Source organism: Pterocles gutturalis, unplaced genomic scaffold, assembly GCF_000699245.1.
Source record: "Pterocles gutturalis isolate BGI_N339 unplaced genomic scaffold, ASM69924v1 scaffold35083, whole genome shotgun sequence".
Classification (NCBI taxonomy): Eukaryota; Metazoa; Chordata; class Aves; order Pterocliformes; family Pteroclidae; genus Pterocles; species Pterocles gutturalis.
Window position 1 is genome coordinate 8,402 of NW_010124192.1, and position 14,126 is coordinate 22,527.

Genomic DNA, 14,126 nt, shown 5'->3' on the forward strand with positions numbered 1-14,126 from the left:
TGGACTTGTACATCTGACAGGCTCCCTGGCAAATGAATACCTTTATCTGTGTGTAAAGATTACAGAGGTGCTACTAACAGAAGAATAAATTGCCAATGCTATTAGCTACTAATTGCAGCTAATTACAACTGCTCCTTGTTTGAAGGTATTGGTGATCTGGGGCATAGCAGACCAAAGAAAATAAAGCATTGGTTTTCAAAAAAAAAAAAAGGAAAAACAGATAGGCACACATTTCTTGCCACCACAACTGCCATTTAGTCATTAATTATCACTCTTTTTCTCCAGCTTTGCTTACCACGCTGTTCACAGTCCTCGCCAATAAATCCAGGGCAGCATTTCCATTCCAAAGACTTCAAAACCTTCTGTTTCACTTGATAGACTGGCTTCAGAGCTGTCCTGTACCTGGGGAGTAAGGGTCTGGGTGTTACATTGCAAGTTATTGTCAGTTGGCATCACTTGGGGTAAATTCACTGACTGGCAGCAGTCTGGTGCCAAGCATGTCCTAAATGACTAATGCAGAACAAGGTTAATAAATTTTTCATAAACTGTGTCACTGCTGCTTAGTAAAACATTTAGGCACTCCACAGCAAATTTTTTCACCTAAGTAAGATTGCTTTTTACGGTCTGCAACAGGAGGTGTGTGCACATTCTCTTACATTGCAGACAGAATGCAACTACTATTCAGTGAGCAGGGCTCCAGTGGTCTGCCTCACACTCCTGCTGTTCTCCAGGAGAGAGTTTTTTCAAACATGCTGGCACTGATCTGACACAAGTCTGAGAAATGTCACAGATGGCAAATGCATTTGACCATCAGAAATGCAACTGTAATATTTTTTTGTAATAGCCCTTTGCAATCAAGTGTGGCCTGAGCTTTAACTTCTATAATATTCCGATAAGTAGAGAAAGTTTTATTTTTAATAGATGTGAAAACACATCGGTGAGTATTAAATACTGTTTCACTTCAAAACTGTGTTGTGATTCAATGCCTGCTGGCTTTAAACATGTATCAGTCCTGGTACTTTAAGGTGCTCTATTGCCTTTCACCTGTACTCTTTGGGCACCCAGTCCTTCTGAAGGAAGATTAAGCACTTGGGCAGTTGCACATTTCCAAATCCTGCCATGTAAATAGTCTCACTGATGGCCACAGGCAGAGCTTTTTGAAGTTATGCGTGTGTATTATGACCTGAAGATAATGGAAAATACATGGTCTCTGTTTTTTTCTGAAAAAACGTGTGAAGATTTGAAAAATCACTTGGATCACCTTGTAGTGCTGTACTTGGTGGCTTGGAAAGGCAATTGTTTGCCCAGGTTACTTAAAGGCCTGATCACCTCAAGGGACCTGAATCAGACCCTGTGCCATTTTGGTATTAAATTGAGTTGGTGCTTTAATTCTTTTTAAAATGTGTCATTAAATACTTCTGAAAATATAATTTAGATACTTAAGAGAAAATTCTGTTGCCTTCGTTGGTTTTATTTAGGATACTTACATGATCTTCTGGCAGTCTGGTGCTCCATTTAGGCAGGGCTGCTGGGAGTTGACAATGTACTTCTCCTTCATGCAGGCTTCGATGTATGTTACCAGCCGGGACTGCATGAAGGAACACCAGTTCCTAGTGGAAGAAAGATATGACAAAGAAATTTGAAGTATTTTAAAGTGTCTGCTTGTAACAGTGCCAAGGGAAGAGTGAGATGCAGAAGGGCCTTCTATTCCCCCCACCCCCAGGTGAAAGTGGAAAATATTTGCCAGCTTCTCCCCCCGCTCCCTGTTCATTTATTTTCATTTGGGATGTTTATCTAAGTTTGTTACAAAGGGGTTGATTGTGTGAACTTTGATACATTAGTTCCATTTCCGTTCCTTTCATTTAGCAAGAGAAATTTCCAACTCGCGATAACCTGCAGGTTAATGTCACTTTAAATGTCAAATTGCCTTTCTTGGCACGTTGCCATTTCAGATGCCTAATGACTGACTCATCAGGTTGAGGCAGACTGCTTCTGAAAACTTAATCCTACATTAACTCCACTAATAATCAGTGTTTTCCTAAGTATTACTTCTTCAAGATAATATAGTAACTGATTGAACTTAATTAGACTAGCTTTGAAATAATTTCTCCCATCACCTGCAGGAAAATAATATTGGAAAAATGAGGGTGGTTTTCTTGGGTTTTAGTTTTATACTTATAGTAAGGACACATGCGTCTTACTAGTTTGGTAAATTTTCCAAATCAGAATTATTCAGGCATCTATAAATCCTAGAGTGTAGGTCAGCTGATTCATTTTCAAGAGTTTAAAGTCAAGACATGGAAGTGTACTGCTGTTTGAAGTTTGATTTTTAAAATCCAAAATCAGAAGTGACGGGAAGTAAGAAGTAATAACTGTAATGGGAAGTGTGGAAAAAAATAGTATTATCATCTGCTTAATTAGTAATTGCAGTTATTGTTCATACACTATACATGTATTCAATACATTGTTTCAGGTAGGGTGTTTAGAGAAGTTAACCAGTTAAACGCCACAGGATCCTATCACTCTCAATGGATAGTGATGAGTAGAAAAAGGATGTGACAGCTTTGTTTGGACAAAGAAGCTATAGGGACACAAGGGGTCCCTGCTCTCTCACTGTTCAGCTCTGGCTACAAAACCTTCAGAGGAAGAGTTGCATTTTACAGACAAAGTATATTAAAGACAGGAGCCTTGTATTTCACATGGGCATATATCCCACCCTTGCTGTTGCAGCTAATTCACCTTCACTTTCCTAAGTGTCTGTATCTAGGCAGGTCCAAACAGGCTGCCAGGTTCAGTTAACCTGACTGGTTCCTGTCCTGGGAAATGGAAGCAGGGATTGGATTTAGTTTCTCTTTTCAAGTGGAGATGCAGTTTTTGAGGGATATGGGGCTCTAGCAGCTCAGCCTCAGTGGTTTAGGCTCTGAAGCAGTGACCTTCCATAGCCCGTGCCATCTGGGCATCTGACAGGTGGCAAAGGGCTCCATCTTCCCCAGGGACCCATGAAACCCAGATCTTCTCTTTGCAGCAGGACCCATGGCTCTTCCAAATATCCCTTGGTGCTTGCTGGGCTGGGGTTGTTAGCTATTCTACACCAAAACATCAGAGTCCACAGTTTAAATCACAGTCTTGTTCTCCAGATGGGAAGCTTGGCATGAAATCAGTTGCAAAAAGGGTTTGAGGTCTTCATCACTCCCTCATGGTAAAGCACCTGCAGAGGAAAAAGCTCTCTAATGGTCATGAAATTAGCTGTCCTGGTTGAAGACATCTCAGCTAATGGTTGTTTTGGTTTTTTTTCAATGTTGTTCTTCCTGATACTGCCCTTGTCAATTCAGTACTGAAACATTTGTCACTGGAAAGTTTGAATGCCCAAGAGTAAATCTGATGAGTGAGCAGGTGCTATTTTCACATGAATTGGGTTTTTCCCCCCCTCTATCTGGCCTCTCTAGGGGTCTGCTGTTCTAGAAAAGCACCCAGCATCTTCGCAGCCATTACTATGAGCCTTGGAACTTGCTAGTGTCAATATGTGCACTATATCTGCTTAAATGAAGCCTGGAGAAAAACTGGAAATCATGTTACATGCCATTACACATACTATTAATTTCCTTTCTTTTAAGAAATCAACACTAGTTTCTCAGAAAAAAAGTAATATCAGACCTTACACAGTACTGACCATGTCAGCTGGGGTATTTGGAGACATCAGGAGGTTCTTGTACCCCATGAGTTTGTTAGAGCTTGTGTTATAATGGAGTAGAGCGTTGTGTGAGGGAGTGAGCTGTGTCTGATGAAGAACAGCTGAACTTCAGGCAGTGTATTTTTAAATGGGAACACAAGAACCAAATCTCTGATAAGCAGGATATATTGAAAAAGTTTGCCCCTCTGAGAGAGCTGCAGTAACAATGGGGAACTGAGTCCTCCACAGAAGCAGAAGCTGCGGCTACAGTGGCTGGGTGGCCAGAAGGGGAGGAAGCTGCAAGGAAGCTGGAGACAGCAGGAGCAAAGGGCAGGCAGCCTGGGCTAGCTGGGGACAACAGCCTTTTTTTCTCCCCTGTTTCTTAAGGAAAATGTGATTGCAATTTCAACGAACACTCTTGCAAGCAAAACTCTTCGCCTCTTAGAAGCAGGGGCAGGAATGTGGCAAAACCTGCGCTGCTGGGAAAGCTGAAGGGGCAAGTGGGCTACTGCAGCCTGGTTGTGATTTCAAGCCAAAACAGCTGTTTTGAGGAGTTGTAGTTTTAAGGCCTTTGCAAGTAACAGGGAATGTTTGTGACTGTTAACCATGGGAGTCTTGTTTCCTATGGGACTGAACCAGAAGACAAACCCTCAAGTTTTCATTAAATCATTACTCTTAAAGAAACAAACGCTCTGCTTGTGTCAACAGGCAATACAGTTAAAGCCAGCTGACCAGGATGTGTGCCCAGGCTGACGCCTGCCCCTGAGGTGTGCACAAGTCTGACAGGCTGTGTAAGGCTGTGTCGCTTTGCAGTGCCTGGTGTAATAACTCTGAAACAGAGACCTGGTTTGTGCTTGTGTTTAGGCTGTCCTCTCCCGTGTGCCCAGCAAGCCATGGCTGGGAGTGGTTTTCCCCCCTTTTCAAATCCTCTCTGCTTCTTTTCTGGGGAAATAAAGTGCCCGGGTGCTGCTGCTGGAGCTCACAGGTATTTGTTGCTAGGTGCAGTGTCTTGGGTCTGCCCGCTGGATGCCTGCCAGATCCAGTCTGCTTTCAGTGTGGAAACCTTTTAAAATAGGATTCTTTGGCTGTAGTGTTTTGTTCTTTCCTAATAAAAACAATCCACGCCCCATGAATCATCATCTGGGCTGATTTGTTTTTCCCACCATACACAGCTCCCAAACAAGTCCTTTGAGTCATGTAAGCCATACAAATCTAAACCAGATGTTTACATGCATCAACACATGTGTGAGCAAGTGGCACTATGGGACTGCGAGTACTTGTGCTGTATGGCACACATATATGTGCACACACATTTGATAGAAAATACGAGGATTCCTTTTTCAAAACCCGTTAATGTGTTGGAGGTATCCAGTGGGCTTCCCACTTGTAGAAATGAGTTATGTTATATCAGAAGTTGAGTCAGTAGTCGATCCAAACTTGATGCCTACTTTGGACAGTTATTAGCATTATATAGAATGAATAGCATGAAAAAAGGGGAATTTGATAGGCTCAATAAAAACTTCCTATAAGGGTGGTCACATTTCTTTATGTCCATTTTTCTTTGGTGTCTGCTCACTAGTTCTCTCTCACTTGATCTTAAAAGCTTATTTGTGGGGCTGAAGGGCTAAAAATATCATGGTTTGGTTTTATCACAAAAAAAATTAGTGGTTTAGAATTCCATGAAGCTTATCAAAATTTATTCTTTCATCAAAGAAGTAAATAAGGTCTATCTTTCCCATCTGTAGTAAGCTGCAATATAGATACATTGCCCAAAGATTAAACTTTTATTGGAGTATTTTTTGCACATCTTGTCAAATGTTTCCCTTAAGAAAACTTTGTAGCTAAAAATACTCCTTAACTGTATTAAGCTTGAGGGAAAATATGTCATTGTTTAATGTTAAGTGGAACAATGTAAAGACTTAGAAAGGCTTGATCTAATGTTCAGTGAGGTGAGCAGGAATTCTGCAGGCACCAGTGGGCTCTGAATCAGGCTATGAAGTTTCAAAGAGCTGCTCTTTCACAAATAGCACTTTTTTTATTCAGCTGGATTCTGGAACACAGCAGCTTTGTATTCTGCTTCTGTGTTTTTCCCCCCTCTTTGTAATTATGTGGCTTCATTCACTGAATATATAACCAACCTAATACCCTCTACTTTTATTCTCTTTAATAGAGTTTCCTTTTGATTCAAGCTTCTGCTGCCAAGGAGAGAGAGGAGTAGAAAGAAGTTGCTCATGTGAGGAGAACAGAAGAGCTTTCTCTTCAGTCTGGTGAATGGTAAACTTTATCACAACACTGCAAGTTAGACGAACACTTGAGGGAGCCATAGTAAATTCAGGACTACAGATGTTTCATTTGTTCAGTTGCTTTTCCTGTTTTATGTTCCAAGCAAATTAATCCTTTTTTTAATCAGGAGAAAAGTATCTTAATAATTTTCTTTGCTAGACTAGGTGGCTTTTTTCCCTAGGCTTTATTCTAATCTCCTTATTGAATACAGTCTTCACATGCATCCATCCACTTTTGCCTTATTTTGAGGCAAGGGAATTCTTCTGTCTGAGGTTAAATACATCTGATGACAAAGCATTCTGTATTTAAACAAGGTTCAGCAAATTTAGGTTAGCTCAAGCTCTTTTTATTTAAACCTTTAAGGTCTTTAAACCGAAAACTGACCTTAAACAGATTTTTTTCTTGTGTCGGGTAATACTTCTGTTTTTACTGAAACACAGCAAAATGCAGGCAGTTCTATCTCTGATTCTAGGATTTGGCCGGGCCACCTTGTGTCATAGCAAGCAAAATAAAGCCCAGAGAACCAGGAGATAAAGTGACATGGTTGGTCTGCAGTAATTGTCACCTGCTTGGATGAATATGTGGTAGTTTCCTTTTTCATACACTGCTACACCAACAATTGCAGCGTGACAGTGAGTGTGAGTAATGCCCCCCAGCTCAGCTAGGGACTTACTTTATTTTTCTGAGTTACATGTTCTCTTAATGGGCTCTGCAATGCATCATTTTAGATGCTTCCTAGGTCAGTGGAATTTTTGCCTGAACAAAAGCTTCAGGATTTCAGGACATAGTTTTCCCATAAGTTTTGTCATTCCTTTGGTTGTACTAGTACAACTGAGTTGTCCTTCACATAAATTTCCTCAGGTTTCTATTCTCAAGGAAGCCAGTTTCTATAATTACTTTGAAAATTCCTGTCCAGCCATTCCTGTGACTACCACTGGACAAAATGCAAAACTTTTCAGGTCCATAACACTTTTCTATACAGTGCAAAAGGCACCAGATAAGAAATTACTGCTGCTTAAATCTGCTACAAAATGACAACAGAGGACTGTGTTCTTCTAACTTAAGCAATTTTTCATTGTCTCATACAGAATGACTCCTGATTTATACCAGTTGATGCAGAAAAAAAGAATGAGGTTTTAGCTGTGGAATAATCTGTTCTTTTTTTTTTCTTCAGTGCAAAATTCTTACTGACAAGAAAAAGCAGCCTTGATAAAACAGCGGTAAAATACCACATTTAAATTAATCTAAACTAGGACTATGCACATCAGTTTCAAGACAGACGTATCTTTTAAGTCATTTTGGAATGCAGAAGGTGTTCAGCTGTCGAAAAAGGTGCTGGTTTGCTGAGGGAACAGGTTGTGCTGGAGGGTTTCTAATTAGCAGACAGCAAGTGATCGCTGGCAGTCTTTCAGTGAATGCTCCATCTCTTCAGGAGCAGCCAGCAGCCCTGTATTACCATTAGACAGCAGAAACTCTCACATTTCTCCATCTTTTCCTTCGAACGGGTAGAGCTTGCTCTCAGGGAGGGTCGGGGACCTTCCCGTGACTCATCCCACAGCACCATGGTTTTCCACTGGGGTTTAAGGTAGACTGGTTGATTTCTGGTTTACTTTAGCAAGCTGGGCTGACAAGAGTGGCGCTGGTAGTTTCAAATGTGTGGATTTCCATACGGTGCTGGAAGTCTCCCAGAGCCCTGAGTAATGCTGGTTGAATGCCACTGTTATTCCAACAGTAGTGCCCGTTAGTGTGTTATCAGTTGGGACTTGTCCTGCAGAGTGTCCTAAAAATGTAGTGCAGTGAAGGCTTTCCAGTCCTGAACCTGGAGCCTTGCTGGGAGCAGGAGCTCAAGAGAAAGCAGGATTGGCTGGGAGCTGGTTCTGAGCCAAATCCCACTGCTGTATAGGCTACTTCAGGGAGATAAGTGCAAGAGGTTTTTCCTCCTCACAAACATCTACAGCTGTTAGCTCATTTATATTATCCTCCCCACAACAGAAGCTCTGCAGTCCATTCAGAAGGTAGCATACACGTGGATTTCATCTTTTGATTCCTGAAGACTTAAGTTCACCTCTAGTATAGCATGCTCACTCCTTTGTCAGACCTTGTCTTGAAGCAGGAATCACAGCCAGTGGCCACCTACTAGGACAGCTGTGCTGATGACAGTAAGTCAAAAATGCGTGGGAAGATGAGCTTCCCAGACAGCATGCACCCAGGGTACAGACAATGTGCACCAAGGTTTGCCCTGATCATGTTTCGGGCAGAAGTTGGCAGAATTTTGTTCAGTGTTGGCCGCCAATCACTCATTGAAAGGGTATTGACCTGCGTGAGTAGGAAGGTGTTGGATCTACATGGTGATGGGGCTGATGGTGGTTCTGTGGCTGTGCTAAAACAAGAGGTCTCTTGCCATCTGCTGGAAGAATGAATTGCTGCTGCTTCCACTAATGAGCTGTGAAATAAAACAATCCTTTGGGCACAGAGGGTTTGATAACTCCTGTATCACATGCAATGAAGCTGTGTCATTTGCATCAAACATGCTAATAGGGAGCCATTGCACCTGCAGCCGTGCAGCCCAAGAAGAGTCAAATATTAGAGAATTTCCTGAAGTCCTGAAAGGAGCCAAGTGCCTAATTTTGATAGGAAACCATTGCTTCTGTTAATGAACTCGGCACTGCAAAAGCCTATTGTTAAGCACTCAATGGCCATTCCACTAGTTTGCAGGATGTCAGGGGCTGAAGATCACATTTTGCTGCATTTCATCCAAACCTGTTTTATTTTAAGCATATGTTCTATGCCCCCTTGTTGGGAAATTTCAGTGTCCCATAAGCTTCCTAAGAAAGTCCCTGTCTAGTTTTGAAGAAATAGATGAGTCAGTGTGAAACTGATCTTAATTAAATCAATGGAAGTTTTCCTGTAAAAGTGGACAAGAAAAATAAACTGTTAAGATTGAGCATTGTTCTGACTTTCCCTAGACTAAGACTGATTGGGGTTTTCTCTGCTTGTCTACACTTCAGAGGATAGTTGTTCTGTATTTTGACACCCTGAGTAATCACAAAGAGTCCTGCTCCTTTGTGGCTATCTCAGTGCCAAATTAGAGGAAGAGGTGTGTGTTTCAGTGAGATAACAGTGCACCTGGCTGACATTAGGAAGCCTTCCTCTAATCAAGGGTGACTTCACAGTATCGTGTGTCCAAACCTTGAAATATGTTAAGGCAATTAAGGATTTACTTATGATGAAGATTTCTGCCTTTTTTTTTCTATTTATAGTTCCAGTGGTGGAGTTTGGGGATTTGTTCTGGTTTGGTTTTTTTCTTTTCTTTTTTGCAGGCATGTTGTAGTTTTAAGAAAAATCCCAATAGATGACAGGCTGAATGTGTGTTTGTGAATTAAAGAGAAAGAAGCAAAGCTAAACCACTTACCCAACTGGAGGGCAAATCCAAAACAAGGGCTACTTGGCAATTATTACACTTTTGGAAAGACTGAGAAGTCCTGAGAGACTTTGCCATAGATAGGTAAACCCTCTGTAGTTGCTCTACTCCTTGCCATTTCATCACCACAGTCTATTTCTCCCTTACTGGGTGAGCCATCCTTTGGGGGACCAATTCTGTCAGTGTGGTTCCTTAGGGGGAATGTCAAAAATAAACTCTGCTTTTTCCCAAGACTATTTTTAACCTGGAATGTTTAAGTGATATAGTTTACAGTGTTACTTGACAGGCAGGTCAGGCCAACGGAGGGCACAGGCAGCTTCAGGCTTTGCTGTCAGAGCCAGCATGTGATGGGATTGCATCTTGTAGATGCTTCATTTATCTTTTTTTTTTTTTTTTTTAATGAAATATGAACACTAAGTGCATGAAATCTGAGTTGTCAGCCTGACTTCCTGGTGCTGTGGGCACATGGGTTAGGTTAAAGCCAGTTGGCTGCGATTCTTCTCAGTGCTGAGAAAGGATGGGAGCCTTGGGCTACTGGATTCCCCCAGTGGTGCTTCAGTGCATGCCTTGGGTTGATAAATAATCCATTTGTAGGGAGAGAAAACAAGCCCTTCTGAGGGTAATTACAGTAGAGGTCTTTCCATGGATCTCTGATCAATAGAGGTAAGTTCATGGCGAGGGTATAGAGAAGATGGTGTGTTCTTCCCAGGGCCAGGGAACCTCTCCTTTAAAGGCTGGGTCACTGTGTTCCTGGCCCCCATACTGACACGTGGAGAAGGACACGTGTCCAGTTCTGTCTGCCCAGGACCAAATGGTACAGCCTAAGGGGGGACACGCAGCTGTGTACTGACGTGGCCCTTTCCTTCAGCTCCCCTGAGGTCAGCTGAGCACCGTGCCTTGCTCACGTATGTGTCCTTAGCAAGTATTTGATGGAAGTGGCTCTAAAGAAAAAAACATCTTCAAGGCAGCTTGCCGGTTTAGTACAAGTTTCCACAAGCTATCAGGTGTGTCATCCACATAGCAATTGTCAGGATAACAATAATGGTGTGTTATCTCACTGATGTATTTACTGTCCCTTTCAATATGGCTTGATCAGACAGCCGTTGAATTGGTTACACCTAGTGGGAAGTATTAGAGTATGTGATGAGCTAGTGCAAGCTCTTATTTGATATTTACCGGGTCACTTTTAGAACTTCCACGTATCTGGTGATGTCCCAGGCAGCTTTTCAAGCCTCATTTTAGCTGCCTGTATCTGCACACAGGAAAGTCATTAGTAACAATAGGGCGTTCCTATGAAATTCTGCATGAGGCATCTGTTTTATATGGGAAATGAAGAGTGAAAATTTATTTATTCTCTATTTTGGGTATTATGCATTGAGTATTTATGAAATCCAGAACCTGATTTTTACTCTTACTCTTCATCCTCCATTGCTAAAACAAATGCTAATACCGTCCAGCAATTTCACAGTACAGATCTCTTCATGTACTTGCATTTTCATTTCCCTTTTCAGTTCTGCTGAAAGTTTTGTTACACATGGATCCATTTACCTCAGCCATAGAATAAAATATCTTAAGTCAAACTGATCAGCTCATATGAGGCACAGCTGCTGGGGAGAAAAGGGGAAAAAAAAAAAAAAGGTGAGTCCCTTTGGAAAATTTTCCTCTTCTGATAGTTTTGAATTTGTAAGTAACATGTACAAATGCTTGTTCACTTTGAACATGCAGAGCTTCTCCTGTCTGCTCAGATACAAGCAACAGATGAGATATTAAGCTGTTGCCTAGTTCTTCCTCTGAAGAATAGCTGAAACTGTGGGATTATTATATACACATTTCTCTTTTTAAAAAAGCCACCTAAAGATGAGTGACTTCTTCTAACTGATTTTCTTATTTTAAAGCTTTTATTAGAATAATCTTGTTATTCTGACAGGAATTCATTAGTAAAGTAGCATATTTGATTGGGATCTATGAGTCATTTCACCTTACATGTTGAAACAGAAGCCAGAGTCTGACTAATTGCCTTGGACATTAGTCATGATGGTCTCAATTATTCAAATAACTGCAATAAGAAAAAATAATACTATACATTTTTTTAAAAACTAAGAATATTTTGTAAGAACTGGTATTCCTAATATATAGAGGGAAAATAGCAAGAGGTTGGAAAAAAACACATAATTTTTGTTAGAAAATTATGAGTGTCAATACTTTGTCTCAGAGACAAAGTTACATTAGATTTTGTTTGTTTGTTTGTTTCCTAGTTCTGAAAATAAAGTATTTTCTTATTTCAAAAGCAAACTAGAACTGGGACATAGTTTTGGTAGAAAATTATTCTCCACTACCTTGGGCTTTTTTATGGCATGCCTTTATCTCCCTATATCTGTTAATACCTGATTAACTCCTCATGCTTTTCTTCCTGCTCCCCTCTTTAGAGATACATGACCAGTCCTTCAGTGTTTTTTCCAGGGCATGTGTCACCCTTGTAGGGAGGAAATACCAGATTAATGACAACTTCTTGTCTGTGCATGGCAGGGTACTCCAGCCGTGAGCACCTGATGTGCACTCGAGGATGTCAGGCTCTGAAGGTACATTGCCTCAACCTTTTGCAATGACTTTTAGAATCTGGAGTGCTGTTACAGGGGAGCCATGCTGTCCTTTCTTGTTTGCACTCTTTCCCCTCATTTTTTGACATAATTCCTCTCAAAGTCTCAAATTTCTTTCATTAGATGTACCAGCTTCCTGGGCTTGTGTGCACTAGAAATGTGATAGCCCTAGCAAAAGAATAAATACCATAAAGCTACTGCCAGGCTGGATTTTGATTGCTTGTAGTCATCAACATAGCTTTATAATTGGGAGGAACGTTACGATTTGACTCATCATGCAACTATCTCCACAAAAGGAGGATGTGTTTCTCTTCTTGGGAGGAAATTAGGATGAGTAATGGCTGATGCTGAACTGAATTACACAAGCTGGTGCTGGACAAAGTTATATAGCAAAGGAAGAAGTCCCCATTAGGACAGTATGTTACAGCATCTTGCTGACCTATGCATGTATCCTTTTACACAGTTGAATTTTCACAGTACTCATAGCTTTCAGAATGCTTTTGGCATTTCAATGAGCAATCAAATTATTACCACCTTGCTGTATAACGAGGAAGTCCAGAGTACCACTTACACTTTGTTTTCCTTCCTCTGACAGTGTCTGAAATGCATTAACCAGGAGTTGGTGATTTAACAGTGCATGTCGTTATCAAAACCTACCCATCAGGAAACTGGAAGTCAACACAGGCTTTAGAAAGGGACTTAAGGTTAACGGTGGGAGGTGCAGGTTTGTGGGAAGATGCAGTATGAAGGACAACAGGGTATTAATACACTCGCCATGCTACATACAGAAGGGAAGCCTTAATTTTACATGTAGATGAGATTAGAAACAAGATTGCATACTTTACTTTGCATGAAAGGGAAGCACAACATGAGCAAGGTTTTATGGTCTCCTACCACCTCCTTTTTTTCCTTTCCTCAAGAGCATTTACAGGGAAAAATGCCAGGGCATCCTGAAGCACTGAGCTGTGAACAGCACTCACTGTGCTGCTGCTTCAGCTCTCCCAAACAGTGCTCTGCAGAACCCGTCCATCAAGGCCATAAAAGATTCATTTACTGTCCTGCGTGGTTTTCATCTATTTTAAACATTTAGAGACCTACTTATGTGCCCTGTAAAACTTAGAGAAACCATAGTGCTTGGAAATCTTTCCAGTGAAGTACATGCCTTCTCCAGTCAAGATGGCTACTCTTCTGCTATAGAGAAGCATTTCACTGTCATGAAAACCTTTTGGAGGGTTGAATCTGTCGTCATTTTTGTGCTTATTTATTGTTCCTCACTTTGCTATATTTACCCCTCACTATTTTTATTTTGCTAACATCCTGCCATTCTCTTCTCGTCTCTATTTCCAAGGCCCAAGTCTGCACCAGGCACATTCTGATGATGGGCAGAGGTTGCCATGGTCAGCAAAAATAATCAGCATTGTTTTGTGATGAGAAAAAGTAAATTAATTTTCTCTACTTCTGCTTTGCCAGAAACAGCATTTTGTTTTATGGTGCTACAGCAGAACTGGAAGGCTTCACATCTGCCAGGTGTCCCTAGACCCCTAGCCCCATTCTGCCATCTCGAACCGGACAAAGAGCCGGTCCCACCTGTGGTTTCATCCTCCACAAGCAATCCAGCTTTCTGTTTCTGTAGTTAAAACATTTAAGCACCTCCTGTTTGGATATACATTGATCCCTAAAATCTAATGTATTTTAATGAGAAACCAATATTGAAAATGGTCCTTTATCACCAGGATATAAAGACACCAGCCAGGATTCACTATCGTTAACATCTAAGACACACACATTGGGTACTTACCCGTTTCGGGACTGTGAGCTCACAGCTTCAAAATCCTCTCTCTGTTCCTGATGTGAGGAGATCACACTTGAAGGGTAATCTTGAGGATCGTCCCTTGGCCCTTCTGCCTCCCAATAACCTTTCTCATGTGAGAGTGGAGTCAGCTGGGGGTAAGCAGAGGTCTCATAAATTTGTGGCTTTGAGCTGTGTGCTGAGCCACCATGATATCCATGATGGTCTGAGTGTTTGACCAGCTTTGCCAACCCTATTGTATTACAGATGAGCAAAAGCTGCACTAGCATCGTGGCTTTCCCCCCCCAGGTTACACCTGTCTCTTGTTCTCTTCTCTGAAGCTCAGCCTGGATTAATTCAGGAATG

General features: G+C 41.4%; 1 protein-coding gene across 1 annotated transcript in view; it reads right to left on the reverse strand.

The window, feature by feature from the left end:
• The window catches only part of MMRN2 (multimerin 2), a 20,667-nt gene extending 6,617 nt beyond the window's left edge, over nucleotides 1–14,050 (reverse strand). The window contains exons 1-3 of the mRNA XM_010078195.1: nucleotides 13,770–14,050; nucleotides 1,488–1,610; nucleotides 296–402 (exon numbers count right to left, since the gene is read on the reverse strand). Coding sequence (XP_010076497.1) covers nucleotides 296–402; nucleotides 1,488–1,610; nucleotides 13,770–14,050 — 511 coding nt within the window. The remainder of the gene's footprint in view (nucleotides 1–295; nucleotides 403–1,487; nucleotides 1,611–13,769) is intronic.
• Nucleotides 14,051–14,126: the final 76 nt, after the last annotated feature.